This window comes from Notolepis coatsorum, assembly GCF_963971535.1.
Source record: "Notolepis coatsorum genome assembly, chromosome: 15".
Lineage (NCBI taxonomy): Eukaryota > Metazoa > Chordata > Actinopteri > Aulopiformes > Paralepididae > Notolepis > Notolepis coatsorum.
Window position 1 is genome coordinate 7,421,485 of NC_140179.1, and position 19,884 is coordinate 7,441,368.

General features: G+C 43.8%; 1 protein-coding gene across 1 annotated transcript; it reads right to left on the reverse strand.

Moving 5' to 3' along the window:
• Positions 1 to 1,148: 1,148 nt before the first annotated feature.
• Positions 1,149 to 9,166, reverse strand: LOC311241657 (hatching enzyme 1.2-like; the record flags this gene model as incomplete). Its single annotated transcript, XM_084330533.1, has 7 exons — positions 1,149 to 1,281; positions 3,175 to 3,256; positions 3,651 to 3,829; positions 4,487 to 4,607; positions 4,704 to 4,856; positions 7,049 to 7,130; positions 9,101 to 9,166. 7 exons carry the CDS (start codon positions 9,164 to 9,166, stop codon positions 1,149 to 1,151), a joined length of 816 nt encoding a protein of 271 aa, XP_084186659.1.
• Positions 9,167 to 19,884: the final 10,718 nt, after the last annotated feature.

Sequence of the window (19,884 nt, forward strand, 5' to 3'; positions counted from 1 at the left end):
ACAAAGTACAGTTCTAAATGACCTTATAGAACAACAGAGCAGTGCGCCGCTCACAACAACAGAGCATCGCTCTAACATACAACAGATCAGTGCATCGCTCTTAACACTGAGTTTCTTTACAAAGTACAGTTCTAAATGACCTTATAGAACAACAGAGCAGTGCGCCGCTCACAACAACAGAGCATCGCTCTAACATACAACAGAGCAGTGCATCGCTCTTAACACTGAGTTTCTTTACAAAGTACAGTTCTAAATTACCTTACAATTTAAGAGAGCAGTGCGTCGCTCACTACTTAACAACAGAGCAGTGCATCGCTCTTAACTTTGAGTTTCTTTACAAAGTTCAGTTTTGAATTACAACAGAGCAGTGCTCTTAAAATTACAGTGCATAGGAGGTAGTGAGATTGAATTTGCATAGAACCGACACATGAATTTGATAGGAAGTGTATAAAAGTAGGCAGGGTGAGAATAGTGCAGGTAAAGTACAATTCAAATGCCTGAGCAAAGAAATAGGTTTTAAGCTGTCTTTTGAAGATGTCTTGTGAGTTGGCTTCCCTGATGTTTTTGTTTCCCTCTTTTGACTGTTTCTGGGAGCCTCTAGTAGTCCAGCAGCTGATGATCGCAGTGTTCTTGCTGGCCTGTAATTGATTAGAGTGTTGGCGATGTAGCTAGGTCCCTGTCCATTTAGAACTTTGTATGTAAGGTGAAGGACCTTGAAGTAAATTCTAAATGTTACAGGAAGCCAGTGTAGAGCAGTGTTACTCACAGCAGTAGAGTCTGTTCAGCCTGTTTACTAACAGCACTAGAGTCTGTTCAGCCTGTTTACTAACAGCACTAGAGTCTGTTCAGCCTGTTTACTAACAGTAGAGTCTGTTCAGCCTGTTTACTAACAGCACTAGAGTCTGTTCAGCCTGTTTACTAACAGCACTAGAGTCTGTTCAGCCTGTTTACTAACAGTACTAGAGTCTGTTCAGCCTGTTTACTAACAGCACTAGAGTCTGTTCAGCCTGTTTACTAACAGCACTAGAGTCTGTTCAGCCTGTTTACTCACAGCACTTGTAGAGTCTGTTCAGCCTGTTTACTCACAGCACTTGTAGAGTCTGTTCAGCCTGTTTACTCACAGCACTTGTAGAGTCTGTTCAGCCTGTTTACTCACAGCACTTGTAGAGTCTGTTCAGCCTGGTTATGTCGTTGCGGCTCATCTCGGTGGCCTCTCCCAGCACGGCGTTGCTGTTGGGGATGGGGACCATGGTGGCCTTGTTGTTCTTGGAGAAGGAGTACCTGGAGAATAAAAACCACAAGGTGTTTGTTGTGATCAAACACACGAGAGAGACATGAGTGAAGATAGGTGCCCACTGGATAACCCTGGTGATACGCTGGTTCTCGCTGCTTATCTATCTACTACACGTTGGGTTGTGGTGGCCATTAGGGGCCATGTGGTAGATATGCAGCATCAGCATTGTCAATACCTTGAGCTCACATCAAAGTAACACGGGTCTGTTGAAGTTGGAAATGCTGTATGGGGGCCATTATGGGCCACTTAATACATTTGTAGTGTATAATTCCATAGTATACGTATTTATAGGCATGTTAGACTTTCTTTTGGCAATGGAAGTGGGTTTCTTTACTGAGCTCTTATCCTTATCAAGAGGGCACAAGTATCTTGTGTTTTATTAGAAATCCATGACAGGGATCCTGGCACCATCGATGGCATGGCCTGCACACTGTAGTAGAATTTCTTCTAATCTTGAAGAACAAACAGCCCAGATTCCTCCCTGCTCTTAACTCATTCCCCACCAACAACGTTTATATACGTGATTGGGCGCCATCCTTTGAACGCCAACCATGTTTTTCTCCGATTTTAATATTCTATTCAATGTCAGGGACCCGTATGTTGCCGTTAGAAGGCATACTGCGACGCAGAGGGTGCTGTACCGGCCAGATCCTCCCAGGTGGCGGTATCGAGCACCCTTTGAAACCTTGTATCTTGGCCTGTGTAACGTTCAAATGTCCCTGGGGGCACTTTTCTTTGTCGGGCGAGTCAAGCGGTTATCCCCGATCGCTCCCGATGCATGATGTGTGGTGGATTAAGTTGGCGACACGATGGACATCAATACTTGGAATCGTGATCAGATAATTGGAATATTCTTTTTGGGGTACATCCTAGTGAAGGTAAGGACTATATGATATCAATCTTGCTTTGATCCAACCATGACTTCACCTCGATCGCAACATGTGTGTGTAACGTTACTCCACAACGTATGCCGTTGGTGACGATCAAAGCATCAAAAACCTTTTCAAGCGGCACGGTGGTGTAGTGGTTAACACTGTCGCCTCACAGCAAGAAGGTCCAGGGTTCGATTCCCGCTTGGGGACCAGGTTTCCATGATGCCAGGTATCCAGGTGGGGTATCTCCCAGGCCTTTCTGTGTGGAGTTTGCATGTTCTCCCCGTGCTCGCAAGGGTTTCCCCTCCGATAAGATAAACCCAATGGAAAAACATGCACAACAACATATCGCTAACGCTGTGGCGTCATTGACGAAGACGGGCAGGAGCACTTGGATTGGTCCCCTTGGGGGGAAGGATGACGGGATGGGAAAAGTGCAGAGAGACATTTCATCTGCGACTCAGTGCATGTGTGTGTGTGTGTTCCTGTGGGTCGCCCATCTCGCATGTGTGTGTTAATCTGCATGACAATTAAAGACTTCTTCTTTCATGCATTCATGATGAAACATAATACCTATTATATAGATTTGATTTGGGAATAGTAGCGTGTCCAGGCAAGAAACGGCAACGGTTATAGTAGAATTGACGTATAAGGCTATAACTCAGCATTTCGGGAATGACCCCAGACCACTATAAAACCATACTTATATTCACCACGGTATAACACGGGAACATATGGATGGAAAAATTTATTATTTTTCCCATATTGAACGATAGATCGTTTATGTCAAATGGGCCATAGTATTGTATCCATAGCTATAATATAGAATATAGTTATAGCTCTACAAACAGGGTGACGCACTCCTATCTTTTAAAGCGTGGCAATGCTACAACGGGACCCGTCTAATCCCCGGCGGTCAATGAGTTAAGTCACTACGTGTGAATAGCTGTTAGTATTTGGTGGTGAAACAAAGTGAGTACTGTAGGCGTGAGCTGGTCTTGTACAGACCTCTCGTACTGCATCACAGAGTTGTAGTCGTAGGGGGTTCCCTGGTTCAGAGTCTGGATCTTGTTGAAGTTGTACTTCATGTCTGAGTGGAAGAGAGAGAATAGGTGTATATCAATTGATTAGAAATAACAGAAATGCAATGTAGAAGAAGAGAGAGAGAGAAAGAGAGGGGGGAGAGAGAAAGAGAGAGGGGGATAGAGAGAGGGAGAGAGAGAGAGAAATAGAGGGAGAGACAGACAGAGAGGGTCTAGTACAAGAAACAGTTTATAGATCAATTGATGATCGGACCATCAATGAATACAGACCTAGCATATAAAATAAAATACATCAAAAAAAGATATGTTGATCATCCGTGATTTGTTTGAAAAAGAACTACTATTGAAATCACAGAATAGAAAGTCCACTACAAAAACCAGAGAGAGAGACTGTAGCACGCTGACAGATTGGGTGCTGGAGGTGTAGGGTGTAGATCTCACTGTCGATGATGTTCTCATACTGGACTCTGATGTAGCTGTCTCTGTCACTGCGGGTCTGCTCGTGGTTGAAGCCCAGCGCATGGAGCAGCTCGTGCTGGACGGTGCTGTGGTACAGGCAGCCCTGACGGCTCAGAGACACCACCTGCTTGCCCCCGGTGCGGCCCACCCAGGAGTAGCACCTGGAGACATACGGATGATGATTGACAATATATTATTATTATTATTATTATTATTATTATTATTATTATTATTATTATTATTATTATTATTATTATTATTATTATTATTATTATTATTATTATTATTATTATATATTATCACATGTGAAGGGAGTAGAGTCACACACTGTGTGACGTCAACTTGTCAGCATCAAAATAACTGCACCAGGATAGCTTAGCTTAGCAAGTAGCTAATCAGACGTTTCTTGGATTTGGTACACACCCATTTATTATCAAAATATAAGGTTAGGCTTATGACCATACGATGCCTAGTCATACGGCTTTATATTAATTCAATGTACATATTAAATAATAGTTTCACAGACACATCGTTACTAGAGAACTAGACAAGTTAACGCTGTACTGAACGGCACTGGCTCAAGTTAAATTAAACCTGTTGCTACATCAGGTACAAACTACGAGCGTGACGATTTTAAGAGACAAGCCGCTTTCTTCTAAATCGCTTTGTCTCTTTGACAATCAACGGTTTCCCAATACCATCTACAATCCTAGATTTTAAATTGGTGCAAGAAAGGCAAATGAATACAATTACAAGACAATAGAATATTTAGTGCCAAGATGCTTTAGTGAAACTCAGTTTGTCAGGTGTCCTCCTACCCGCTCAGGGACTCGATGCTCAGCCAATCAGTGTCGCTGCTCTGGGTGGGTCTGAAGCGGATGCAGGAGACGGCGGAGAAGGACTCCAGGCCGCGGGTGATGATGGCCTTCTCGCGGGAGGCTGAAACAGAGGGCGATGCACGTCTGAAATTCGAACGGTATTCGAATATAATTTGCGTGACTATTTGTCAGGAGGAGTTCTGAAAGTGATGCCTACAGAAGCTGTTGACGATGTAGTAAGGAATGTAGACTTTTCCGTCAGTGGACCTTTTCCACAGGCAGTCGCGGGCGGTGCAGGGGTCAGCGTTCTTCTCGGCCTCGGAGCCGACTGCGATGTCGCCCATCAGGAGAGGCTCGTCAGGGCCGGGGGCTAGAATGTCACCCAAAATAAGTGTTTGTTGTAAAAAAAAAACTATATATATAATATTACTTTTTTTTATTATATAAATAATAATACAAAAATATATATACATACAATTAAATACACAAACATATACTGTAGCACGCTACAAGAGACTCTCTGGATATATTGTGTATTATGCTTATCTCTTACTTTGCATATCAGCACTTGCCCCGTTCATAATTTGTCTGTCATTTGTAAAAAGTCTGTAATTATTAGTATAATAATTATGTAAAAAGTCTGTAATTGGGTCGACATGGAACTCTCTTCCTCTAGATACTCTCTTCGCTCTCTGCTGTGCTCCCAACTCCCTATGTCGGTTACTGGACTCTCTGCAAACCCAATGGTGGTCGACTCCACTAAAATTTGGATTCAAATCAGGAAAAGCCTCGGCCTCCATAGGGCCTCTGACCTCTCCCCCACTTAACAATCATTTATTCCTGCCCTATTGCACTGATTCTTCCTTTCAAGTCTGGTTTGACAAAGGGATAACCACTTTTAATTATCTCTATGACCAAGGGACTTTCATGTCTTTTCCAGACCTCGTAAAGAAATTCGACCTTCCCAAATCCCACCTGTTTAGTTTCTTCCAAATTAGGCACTTCACACAGAACCAGAACCCCAAATTCCCTAGTCGGCCCCCTGAAACCCATATAGACTCACTAATGGTTCTCAACCCGGAAAAAAACGGCTAATCTCCAACATCTACAACCTGATTAGCTCCGCTACGGATACCCCAGGAACCGGCCCTAAGAACTCGTGGGAGCGGGAGCTGGGAATTGAACTGTCTGATGAGTATTGGAGTTGGGCATTGGACTCTGTCCACTCATCTTCCATCTGTGCGAGACACGGCCTCACACAGTGCAAGGTTATACACAAAGTCCACTACACAAACTCGAGACTCTCTCGAATGTACCCCAACATCTCTGACGCATGTAATAGATGCAAACAATCCCCTGCCGATCACACCCACATGTTCTGGTCCTGCCCCAGCCTTGCCACATTCTGGTCTGACATTTTTGAAACTATCGGCACAGCCTACAACCTTACTATCACCCCTGATCCTCTTGTGGCCTTGTTCGGTGTTCCTCTGCAGCCTCTACCCTCCAAAATGTCACATCCTGTTCTTGCCTTCTCCACTTTATTGGCCAGGCGACTTATTCTTTTTAAGTGGAAACATACTCAACCTCCATCTCACAATAGGTGGGTTAAGGAACTACTATTATCTATTAATCTTGAAAAGCTCAGATTCTCCCTCAAAGGCCCTACTGGCTCCCTGAATACCTTTGAGAAGACTTGGAGACCCCTTTTAAAGCACATAGAATCCTTGACATCCCTGCCGCATGGTTGTGACGACTGAGTCCCCCCCCCCCCCCCCTCTGTTTTTTCCCTATTTTTATTTATTTTTTAAAATGTTTTGTCTTTTCATCTCAGTTATATTAGTATCATAGGTTTTTTCTTTTTTTACTTCTATTTTTCTGTCACATTTTTATTTTGTATTTTCGTGTATTATATGTATGTTTGTTGTCGCTCTTCGTGGGGGGGGGGGTGGGGTTAGGGGATAGGAAAGGGAAATGGGGGGGGGGAAGAAAAAAATGGAAGATGTATAATATGTATAACTGTCTGCATAATTTTGAAAACTCTTCCAATAAAGAAAGTTATTTAAAAAAAAAAGCCTGTAATTATTAGTACATATACTGTATAATTATTAGTACATATACTGTATAATTATTAGTATCATATACTGTGTAATTATTAGTATATACTGTATAATTGTTAGTATTCATATACTGTATAATTATTAGTATCATATACTTTATAATGATTAGTATCATATACTATAATTATTATTATTCATATACTGTATAATTATGCACACCTGCTCTGATTTGGTAACATTCTCTTTTGTTTTTTATGCACATAATTGAGTACATACTGGTATCGCTGCTGTCGAGCTTCAACCTCATTTCTCAAATTCCTGGTGATTTCCATGTTTGTACTTGAATGTAAAGTGTAAATGGTCTTCCATGTTGTGACTCGTGACACAACAAAAAAGGACATGGAAACCCATTCTAAACCCAACGTCAACACCTTCTGGAGATACGAGGTCTTCACATGACGGCAGAGGTATGTTGTGTAACATTGTATTGTGTGATACGTACTCCTGTCTCTGTTGGCTCTCTCCAGCAGTTCACCCACAGACAGCTCGCTAGATGTGTCCTCCTCTCTGACAGCATCGTCTGCAGGACACAGAGCAAGAAGACACCAGTCACCTCTCCTCACAGACACCATTATGGTGCGTTCCACACACGTGGGAAAGTCACGAATTCCCGGGATACTCAACATGGTGCCTTCAGGTCCATTATGAACGGAAAACAACCAGCCACACAAACATCACCATCTTGTTTCTCCCTAAGGTCTTTCCAAGCCTTGTAACATTACCGAGGTCATAATTATGATCTTCCAACTAGGAATCTCTGACTTCTGACATTGAATGGAACACATGAATAGTTACATAATGAGCACCTGTCAGCAATTCATTTTATTATTACAAATACAGGTGAATAAAATGATTTGGGTTGGAGATAGGGTTAGAGAATAGGATATATCCTATTCTCTAACCCTATCTCCAACCCAAATCATTTTATTCACCTGTATTTGTAATAATAAAATGAATTGCTGACAGGTGCTCATTATGTAACTATTCATGTGTTCCATTCAATGTCAGAAGTCAGAGATTCCTAGTATATATATACTAGTGCTGTCAATCGATTAAAATATTTAACTCGATTAATCGCACGATTGTCCATAGTTAACTTGCGATTAATCGCAAATGAATCGTTTTTTCTTTTTTTTTTTACCTTAAACAGATCTTTTTCAAGTTCCAAGTTTTAATACTCTTATCAACATGCGAGTCAACAAATGCTTGTTTTATGCAGCCATTTAACACAAAAGGATGGCCCTCATGCATTGCAAATTTGCATCAAATTCAAAACAGAGTGATGCACAAAATAACTTAAAAGAAAATAATCATTTCACCCCCCCTCTCTCTCTATCTCTCTCTCTCACACACACACACACACACACACACACACACACACACACACACACACACACACACACACACACACACACACACACACACACACACACACACACACACACACACACACACACACACACACACACACACACACACACTTCAGAAACAAACATAGAGCATAGAATGAGAGCATCAATAATACACCTGAGTGAAGCCTGGTAAAAAAAAAAAAGTTAAACATTTTTTTTTTTTTTTTTTTGTTAATCGTGAGTTAAAAAAAAAGTGGCATTAATAGAATCGTATAGCCATTCAAGGCAAATTTGGACTTCCATTAATATATATTAATATTGATGCAACAATAAAATATCTTTATGAACAGCATTGTTTTCTTACCTTCCTGCAGATGCCGGTTGGGACAGAGAGAGGGAAGAGGAATCCGGTATGTTAGGGAAATACATTCACAAACACAAAAATACATTATTTTAGTATACTGTGGTGTTTCTAGTCAGGACAGTGTTTTGGTTTTGGTGTTTTAGTGGTTTTAGATGAAGTGATGCCTCTATCAGCTCTATAGTGTTCTATTATCAGGGCCTTGCTCTTGTTTATTTAGTCTCATTACGACATGCTCACACCTAGAAATACTGTACACCACCCAATATGACGTGTTCATTTAGAAAACACCCAACGTTGACATACATTTAAGATAATGGGTAGAACATTTTAAATGTAGGCATGTAAATGGATATTTTGAGCTAAATACCAACTGTTTTACGTTGTAAAAACATCAGTTATGTATCGTTTTAACCTTAACGTTTTTCATGATTTAATTATTTCAATCTTTCTTTAATCTGGAAGGATCATTGAGAGCAAACTCTCCTTTACAATGATGTGGAGAAATACAACAATAAATACAAAAAAATAAGACAATATAGAGACAGAAAGTCAATCAATTAAACACATGTTGCCTTTCCATCTTATTCCACACGGTATCTCCCGGTTTGTATTGTATTGCCAATACAGGGGTGAATTTATGGACTCCTAGAAAGTACCGTGTTGCCCTATTCTGTACCTTTTCCCCTTTTATATTGTGTGTGTGTGTGTGTGTGTGCGTGTGTGCGTGTGTGTGTGTGTGTGTGTGTGTGCGTGTGTGTGTGTGTGTGTGTGTGTGTACCTCAGCAAAGGTAGAGGAGACCAACAGCAGGGCCACAACAGCCCAGGAGAACTTGAACACGAACATGTTGAAAGGATTCCTAGGAGAGGGGGGGGGGGGGGGGTCAAGCATATAGTTAAACAATCACTTAGACACTTTAAACACGTTTTAACACTACCATATTTTATCTATTTTATATACTTATTACAAAAAGATGCATCTTTACCTCATTTTTGCATTTTGTACTTTAGTTTTGTATAATATTGTTTATTTTATAAAAAAAAAAAATGTATCCACTTTTTCTCCTTCTTTTTCTGTTTTTTTTCTCCCATCCCAATTTAGTCATGCCAATTCCCCCCTCCCCTGTCTTGATCGTTGCTCGCATGTGCCCCCCACTGGTCGGTCGTAGGGAGGGTTGAAGAATCTATCGCATGTCCCCTCCGATACATGCAGAGTCAGCCAGCCACTTCTTTTCACCTGCCAGCGCGGACTCTCATTGGCAAGGTGTAACGTGTGGGAGGCTCACACTACCCTCAACATCTCCTGTCCTTGCTGTGCAGGTGCCCTGACCGACCTGTAGGAGTCGCTGTTTACAACGACCAGATTACCACCCATCGACTCCCCTCTGCCAATTGAGTCAGTATGACGGCCGGCCCAAGCCGGAGGCCACGCTGACAGCCGGATTCGATACTGGTGTCTCATGCGTTGGTAACGAGCGCTTAGACCGCTGCGCCACCCAGCCGCTAATATTGTTTATTTTGTATAGTGTTTGGTCTTTATTGTTTTGACTTGTTTACTGTATGAAGCACAATCTCAGGAGGCTCATATACAGAACCAAGCATTTCACTGTAATGTACATGTACCTTATATGTAACAAATAAAACAAAACTTGAAAGATGACTTGAAAACTATACCTCAGTCCAGTACCCAAGGTAAGGATGTGTGTATGTCTGCTTCTACAAATAACAATACAAAATTATTATTGTTAAAAATAATCATTATTGTTCGTGTCACTTACTAATCTGCTTACACCTATAGGGCAGGCTCTGAATGATATCATATCATCATATAATATATGATCCCACAAATAATAAAATAAATGTATAAATATTTAAAATAAATTCTGCCAAACAGGGAAAGGAGGAAGGGGGTCACCCAGTGATGAAGAGGAGGGTTCTTACCTTAACGCTGTGTGAAGGAAAGGGTGATGTGTTTGGTCCGTGTTGCCGGGCAGCTTTTATAGCGTTCCCTGGGGATCGTGGTTATTAGGTAATGGACCCCAGATAAGGTGAGAGGAGGACGTGCAGAAAAGTACTGTTTTGAGGTGACCACCACCTGGACACAGCTGCCACAGACAGGTGGGGAAACAGCACATGAGTCAGTGTGTCAAGTAAACATGTGTCTTATTAAAGATAGTGTTGGCTTAAGAGCTGACCTAATCCAATTTTTTTTATGCATAATCAGCTACCGAACTTCATACGGAACAGGTGTTGTTCTTCCTGTACATATACATAAGGGGCAGGTAACTATAAGAATTCTTCTTCTTCCTGCTCCTTTTGCCCATTGTATGGTATTTATGATTTTGTATGAAAAACTCTATGATCGTATTGTTTCCACGTGGCAAATAAAACTCTGAATCTGAATCTGAATCTGACATATCCAACCGGGGGCGACAGTCCAATCCAACTTTATTTGTATAGCACATTTTAAAACAACATGGTTGACCAAAGTGCTTCACAGTAAAAACCATAATGTAGTAAAAAGAACACATAAACACAATACAAAGTACACAGAACTACAAACAAAATTACAGCAGACTACTGTAAAAAAAAAATTTAAAGCTAGGGAGAACAAATGTGTTTTAAGATGGGACTTAAACACTGGGAGCGCTGAGGCCAGCCACCGTTTGGGGGCTGCAACCGCAAATGCACGGCCCCCCCTGTGGCTCAGGACTCGGTAGAGTGGTCAGGAGGTAGAGCAGTCGTCTGGTAATCAGAACATTCCCGGTTCGATTCCCACTCCTCCTGGGCAGCGTGTCGAACAGTCCTTGAGCAAAACACTTAACCCCTTAATGAGCTGTGTGAATGTCTAAGAGAGGTGAACCTGGACTCCGTCTCTAAGAGGCATCCTACGGATCTGGAGGAGACGGTGAGGGAGCTGCTGAAGGAGTGGAGGAAAGGACGGGGATCCGAGGCCCAGGCGAAGGACCTCGTTCAGGCCCTGAGAGACTGTCGACACAACCTCACGGCAGACAACGTGGAGCGGAAACTGCTGGAAGACACCTTGCTACCAGACGGCGATGGAGATGCAGAGGCAAACTTATAGGCTAGTTCCTTCATTCCATGTATCATGTATGTTTATTGACTAGGGGTGTAACGGTACACGTATTGGTACCGAACCATTTCGGTACAGGACTTTTGGTTCAGTACGCGCTGTGTACCGAACAAATACAATGTTACTTTAACCACTAACGGAACACACATGTGGAATTTATTATTGTGTGCGGAACTTAATTAAAAACTCCAAGTTCACCCCCCTTCCCAAAATATACGATGCCTGGTCATACGGCTCTATATTCATTCAATGTACATAGATCAAATAATAGTTTCACAGACACATCGTTACTAGAGAACTAGACAAGTTAACGCTGTACTGGATGGCAGGTGGACAGGAAGTGAAGAGAGTCACTGGCTCAAGGTAAATTAAACCTGTTGCTACATCAGGTACAAACAATCAATAGAGTGCCACTTAGTGACCAAACATGGCACTGCAACTAAATAATAACAAAAATATAATAGGCACATTTGTGACTGTTATACACTTCACACTCATCACCCCACTTCCCAAGAAACCACACCTCAAGGGCAGCAATGACCTTTGACCTGTGGCCCTAACCTGTGTATTAATTAAGTTATTGGAGAGAATCATCTCTTATGCTCTCTCAATCTATACAGGATAAACTTGACCCATGCCAGTTTGCATTTGAACAAGAGATGCCATTTACTCAAGTACTGTACTTATGTACAATTTTGAGCTACTTGTACTCTACGTGAGTATTTTCATTTTAGGGAACTTTATACTTTTACCCCATACTTCAAATGGATCCGACTGGAATACATACATGCATACATTCATCCAAATGGAATATGACTCTGATATTTTGAGCTCCGGGCCATGACATCTTATTTTCGTACCAGCGTTCGTTTCCCTATGCTTTTTCTTTTGTTGTTGTGGTTCTTAGCTCTATTTTTATTGAAATGTTTCAAAAATTTTCTTATGTACCTTAGTTGCTATTGCATGTACATATATGTTTTATTACTATTCGCCTGTTTTATTCTCCATAGCAACACTATATTATCACTGACATCCAAGTTGGGGGATCCCCCTTTGAACGGCCCATCTAAGGTTTCTATCCTCCACATCGCCTGTGGTGCTTTTTTCCTATTGCTAGGTTTTTAGTGAGTTTTTCCTCATCTTCATTTGGGAATGTTTGGTAGTGTCGCATATTTGGATTTGATGGTGGATTTTTGTTCTTGATTTATTGTGATGTTTCTTCTTGACTTGTTTAAAGAAGACTTGTACAGCCCATGGGGGCATTACCTTGTGATTTCGGGCTTGATTTTGGACCATAATCAGAGCAGCATTAACTGGACCACATACCACTTTAACACAACATGTAGAGGTCAATGGATCAAGGCTCGAATGCTCCTAAGCACTGGAATACACAAACGTCATGTAGAATGCTTCTTTTACTTTAGATATATAGCTACATTCAATAACAAAAACCTCTCTACTTTCACTTAAGTACACTTTTAATGGAGGACTTTTATTTTTACAAGAGTACTCATTTATCAGGGTATTTCTACTTTTACTCAAGTAAAGGAACCGTGTACTTCTTCCACCATCTGGTTGGAGGTGTACTTCATCCAGTGCTACTACGTACGTTTCTCAACTTCCCCATCACCACCAGGCAACAGCTGGTTAGGCTCAATACTCCCCCTTGTGGTCACAACTAGATGTGTCAGCTCCCCACTGCTACACCAAGGACTGTGTTACCAGGCATGGCGTATCCTGTGCCAGCCAGAGCAGAGGAAGACAACACAATGTGGGGGAGGGTCGTCACACTACTTATTGTTACTATTCTTGTATTCATTTATGTTTCTTAATTGTGCACTGTTGAGTCTGAGCTCGAAATACAAGCATTGAATTACCTGCAATGCCCCTGTATTGTTTAACAAATAAAGAACTTGAACTAGGCACACACGCCTGGTAGCATCCCAGGCACAGGATATCAGAGAGAGGCTGCCTCTGATCTCTGGCGAACTCCCCACACTTTTGGTCCTTTGTTTGGTTTGGTTGTTTCCTTGTTTGATGCTTTTGTTTTACACTTAAAACACTCATGCTGCACATATACTACATCCACACCCTGCACACACACTGATACTCATATACCATGGCTGCTGATTAGTTTAGTTTAAATACATCTTTTGTTATTTCTTAAATTGTGCCTGTGTCTCCCACATTCTTGTTGCAAACTTGAGCCAGTTCGTAACAAGTAGTAAGATCAAATAAAATATAAAATGAGGTAAGATAAAATAGTAAATTATTTACAGAAAGTGTCTGTTGCGTATAGTGTATGTGCATGTTAAGGTGCAGGGTGCGTGCGTGTTTGTGTGTGTGTCTGTGTGTCCAATAACAATATGTTACGATTAGGCATGACAGAAGAACCCAATATGCGGATTGACAGGAGAGCCGGAAACTGCGGAATGACAGGAGGAAGGAGACGGTGGTTGCTCTTCTCAACGTGGTGTTCTTTTAATATCAGAACTCAGGAGCAAGGCAGGGATATATACAAATACAAAACAAAAGGCACAGCAGCGCTGGCGCTAATTACAAACACGGACTGAGATACGAAAACAAAGATGAGCAAAACAGAAAACTAATAAAACTTACTAAGGCCCCGTTTAGACGGAAACGCTAGCAGGTGAATCCGCAAAAATATTTTTACGGATGTGCCTTTCGTTTATACGGAAACGGCGTTTTTACGGGGTGAAACCGCAAAAAAGTGAGACTACCTTCCAGGGTGGAATTCCTAGAAACGCAAAACCTTTGCACTCTCGTCTAAACTATCAAACCGTATAAATCTGTTAAAACAATGACGAAAGGGTTGTCACGGCTCTGGTCGCGCGTACTGCTTACGTCACAGGTAGCAGGTAAGCGCCAGTAGCCGAGACGTAAACAAAGCAAGTATGTCTGACTATATCAACGGAGATCACTTGAAGGCTACATTGGCAGTACTTTTAAAGACACAAGAATCAGTCCAGTTTTAAGATACGCTATTGGAGCTGGAATTACCGCGGCTGCTGGCACCAGACTTGCCCTCCAATGGATCCTCGTTAAAGGATTTAAAGTGTACTCATTCCAATTACAGGGCCAGCAGGTGCCTCGACTGGCCCGCGCCGTTCTGTGTTCTGAACGTAGCGTTATAGCAGTACTTTTAACCCTTTCACTGCCACACGACAGAAGGTTAACCCTTTACTATCACACAACCGGCTGTCGTGTGGCAGTGAAAGGGTTAAATACACAAGAATCTGTCCCGCGGCGTGAGTGGACCCACTGTCTGTGAGTGACTCTGCTTTGGGCCAATCACATTCCCCATCCACAGTCTGCGAATCAGAGGCAGAGTAGGGCGGGTCTTCACAGCACGTCATGTGACATATGCGCCAATCGTGTGACAGCGGTGCTCCGTCGTTACAGCCTCGTCTGCACAGAGAATTCCACCCCAAAACGCTTGTCTAAACGCAAAATTAAAAGTGAAACCGCAAGACGACTTTTGCGGTTTCTGTTCACAAAACGCTCGTCTAAACGTAGCCTAAGGCTTAACAACAGCAGGGCAAGGCAGACGACAGCAATGTACAAACAGGAACGGGAACACGGAGGTATGACGCCGCACAGGAAGTGGGAACAGGACACACTAATATACCCAGACTAATTACAATGATTACTAATGATAAACAGCTGGGGGAAGAAGGCACTAGAACTAATACAATACAACAATACTGGAACAAGGACTAGGCTAAATACAAAAACATAGAATCAGAATGCCAACACAGAAAACACCTAAACAGACAACACTTGTAACATAGACACTAATTGCCACAGTAGAATGTTATTAATGTGACCAAGCAAGATCAATGTTGACTGCATCGTCTGCAGGTGACCGCTAGATGGCGGAATGACACAACTGTCAACTCTTTGCCTGGGGCATTCTCTCTCCCAGACATGAGCTGGTCTGGGAGCGTGACACAATAAGTGGTAGTAGTAGTAGTAGTACGATAAATAAAATTAAATATCAAACCACTACGTCATCACATTCTCTGATGATTCTGGTAGCACTGATGGAGGGGGAGGAGCCAGACCCTTTCCTGGACAATGGTCCTCATTCTCGAACGGACATACGTAAAACATACCAAGGAATTCCTTCGTAACTCGATTTACGTACTTATTCGGCATTCTTGAATGGCTTCGTATTGTAAATTCTTTGTAGGATTTACGTAGGATTTACGTACTCGAAAAGGCAGTCGTAAGTCGGACAGACCGCTGTGCACCCGTGGTTTCAACAGCTTTCTCTGGGACAAGTCATTGGGGATTGCCGATACTACAGACATCCGTGGAATTAAATAATTATAATGATAATTAATATGACAATATTTCATCATTATTAATAATTAAGTTGTGCATTTAATAGCCCTGACTCAATGAGGCATTGTGAGCATTACACACTGCAAAGTAAATAAATAAGAACTAAACCGATCGCCACGGATATAACTACTGTAACTGAGGGGTACAATTCCCTGACTGTATTACTAGATATGATACTTACTACCACTACCTTTGTACTTAATATTCGGCCACCCAGTACACGGCATAAATATATTATCATAAACACTCTCACGTAGATGAAACGGATCCAACACAAATGTACGAAGTCGAAACAGGTCTTTATTTCTACACAGCGATGGTGTGTAGAACAAGCACTTAATCACTTAATTACATTTATGAATTGAAATAGTATGCACTTTTATGGCAAAGAGTATTCGTCGGTATATCAATAGAGAATGTCCAATCTCTGAAGGCGCAGGTGGTAAATATACGACCTGGAATAGTTAAGGAATAACAGCAATGATACTTTAATGATTATATACTAGATACACTAGAGGGGGTTAATCCGGTCGCTTGTAAGCCGACAGGAGTAGGAGGGGGGGGGGGGTAGAATCCGGCTGCCTCGTCCGGCCAAGGGTATCCCAGGTGAACCCACTGTAGTGCCGTTCAATGCGCCGGCGATCCTTGGACCACAGATGAAAGCAGGTGGACTCTTTGTGGGCCGGCTCTCTCCGGTCCACGGGGGAGAGACGTGAAGCGACCTCGTCTTGCAGAGCGTCTCCTCACCTTGCGTCCTCTCCAGGGGGGGGGGGGTTCCAACACACGGCAGTGTCGGGGGTCTTTATCCATGGAATAATCAAAGTATCCAAAGCATAATCCGTGCCTGGGAAGGCGGGCTGTCGTCGGTAGAATAATCCGGTATACAGGTCCACTCGCTCGTCGGCTCTGGGGCTCCTCGGGTGCAGCTTCACATGGGGTCAACCACCCTGGGTAAGCAGCCAGTTCTCTGCCCGAAACGATGGGGTACTGACTACGGTAGTATTCTCACCGCACGAAGCACTATATATTAACAGACTATTATTAGCTTAATAGACTACGTCCAACTCGACGATATAGTGCCAAATATGACTATTCAAATATTAATATACACGATGTCTCAATACCGATGGTAGGCGAACTTGGCCTTACTCCCACACGTGGCGTCGCGGGGAGGCTTTACGTCTGTGACTCTATTGGAGGGTAAGAAACTGGACTGAAAAGAAAGTCCTACTTTAGTAGCGCAGTATATATACGCACTATGAACAAATAGTCCCATTGGTGGTGCGGTAGCCAGATTCCTACGCGGAACTAGAACTTGTTCGTACATGTGGAGCGGTACGTTTGAACTGGGTCTGAGGGGTATGGCAGCCTGGCACCAAGGTCTCGACCAATAGTAGAATGGAGACTATTATGGGATGTTCAGTAGGCTAGAATGGATATTCAATGCATATTGTACAAGGAATATACAAGGGATATCAGGGAATATTAGAGAATATACAAATACAATTAAATATATATAAATAAATATATATATTCGGTTTAATCTGGCCCTTCACAACAGCCACCCCCTGAATAGGTCCCAGACCTAATCAGTTAAACAGAGACAGATTAATCGCGTTGTCTATTTACACATAAGGGTTTGCTGTAGGGGTCAGTCAACTTCACAAAGTCATAGGGTTGTAGGGTCATGGTCATCATCGATTGTGTCTGGGAGTCGAGGCAGTTCTATGAGCCTTGCCACGGGACGGGTGTAAGTGCGACCCTGGACGAGCACTTCAGCTGCTCGGACCTTGCCGTCGGCACCGGTGATCACTTTGCTTACGCGGCCGGCCGGCCACATAGCTCTGGGCAGTGATTGATCAATAATCATGACGACTGTTCCTTCTGTCAAATTGTCTCTCTCCTTTACCCACTTCTGGCGGGTCTGTAGAGACGGTAGGTAGTGCAGTAGGAAACTGTTCCAAAACTTGTCGGCTAATACTTGGCTGTACCTCCACATTCGTCGGCCGTTTGCTTCTTCAGGCCGGTACATTGTCTGGGGTAATGCAGGATCTAGCCGCCCCATCAGGAGTGTGTTGGGGGTAACTGGGTCGATATCCGCCACATCACTGGAGACATATCCGAGGGGCTTCGAGTTAAGTACTCCCTCAATCTCCGTGAGGACTGTCATTAGGACTTCTTCCGCCACAGTCTGGGCCCCAAGTACTGCGTACAGGGCTGTCTTTATGGAGCGCACTTCTCGTTCCCAAGTGCCACCGAAGTGGGGTGCGTTTGGGGGGTTGAATTGGAAATCAACCTGTGCTGGAGCGAGGTGGGTCTTAAGTTCTGGGCCCATAGCTTGGAAGCTCTCTCTCAGCTCTCTTTCGCCGCCTTTGAAGTTTGTCCCATGATCGGACAATAGGGTAGACGGTCTTCCTTTCCGTGATGTGAATCTTCGGAAGGCCATAAGGAATGAGTCTGTGCTCATGGTCGGGAGAAGCTCGATGTGTATCGCTCTGGTGGTCATGCATTTGAATACAATACCCCACCGCTTCTCGGTTCCTCTTCCTTTCTTTATGTGCAGCGGGCCAAAGCAGTCCATACCCGTTGAGTGGAATGGCTTGTCACCGATTCGGAGGCGACATGGAGGAAGGTCAGCCATCCTTGGTATGCTGGGCTGCGCGCGCCACTTGCGGCAGTCTAGACATGTTCGCTGGAAGCGTCGTACCGCCTCTCTTCCTTGTAGGATCCAGTAACGACGTCTGATTTCCGCGAAGACTCTTTCTGCTCCTGCGTGATGTACATCCTCATCGTATTTCTTTATAATCAGCTCTGTGACCTTGTGTCGGCTGCTCAATACGATCGGGTATTTAATGTCATCCGGTAGATTGGGGGCTCTGCGTAGGCGACCACCCACTCTGATGAGGGTATGAGCATCGCTCTCGGGGGCCAGGTGAATTAATCTGCTGTCGGATGGGACGGGCTTTCCTCCCTGTAGACAGGCCAATTCATCGGGGAACGAGTCTCTCTGGGCTCGCTGCAGTAGAAGCAATTCTGCTTCCTCGTAGTTAGCTGCTGACATATCAGCGGGGGACTTGCACTCCGGGTGTTACCGCAGGAATGTTCTTTGTTGTGCACTCTCTATGGACGTGCAATCGTCTATGTTAGGGTCGGTGGAGGCTACGGTGCTCAATCCACAGAACACAGACTTCTTATTTTCCACCTCCTCTGGACTTGCTTCCCTCGGGATAGGCATGGGCCACTGTCCTTCCGGGAGTCTTAGGAATGCGGGGCCGTCACTGTAGACATTGCGACGGGTGAGGTCATCCAGGGGCATCCCCCGGGTGATGACGTCAGCTGGGTTCTGTTTTGTATCAACGTAGCGCCACTCTGTTTCTCCGGTTAACTCTTCGGTTAAGTCTTGAATCTCGGTGACTCTGACTCCCACGAAGACTTTGTACTTGCATGAGTCCGATTTGATCCAGGCGAGTACCGTCGTGGAATCTGACCACAGGATTGTTCTAGACACCGGTATGGTGAGCTCACGTTGGATGAGCGTGGCTAGGTGCGCTCCGGCTAGGGCTGCGCAGAGCTCTAGACGTGGGATAGATTGTTGCTTGCGTGGGGCTATTCTCGAGCGGGCGAGGACAAATGCTGTGTAGATCTCTCCCCCCTGGTCTTGGGCCCGCAAGTAGGCTACTGATCCGTATGCGACCTCTGAGGCGTCACTGAAGACGTGTAAGTCCATTTTACATGTCTCTGGCCTCACCGTGGGTGGGAAGTAGCTTCGGCGCATATTAACGCCTGGGAGTGAGTGGAGCTCCATCTCCCACTCTCTCCAGGTGGATGCAAGGTGGGCGGGAATGGGGTCGTCCCAGCCCTGGTCCTTGTCGCACAATGCTCGTACAATAATTTTTGCCCTGGTGGTGTACGGTAGAATACATCCTAGCGGGTCATATTGTCGGGCGAGTGTTGTGTACACACTCCGTCTGGTGGTCGGCGCCGCCGCCGGCCTTCCCTGCTCCGTAGTCAGGGGCTTGTGTCTGTAGTGAAGCGAATCTGTTTTGAATCGCCACACCAATCCCAGGGTCATCTCCTGGGCTTCTCCCGGGATTGTAGCCATC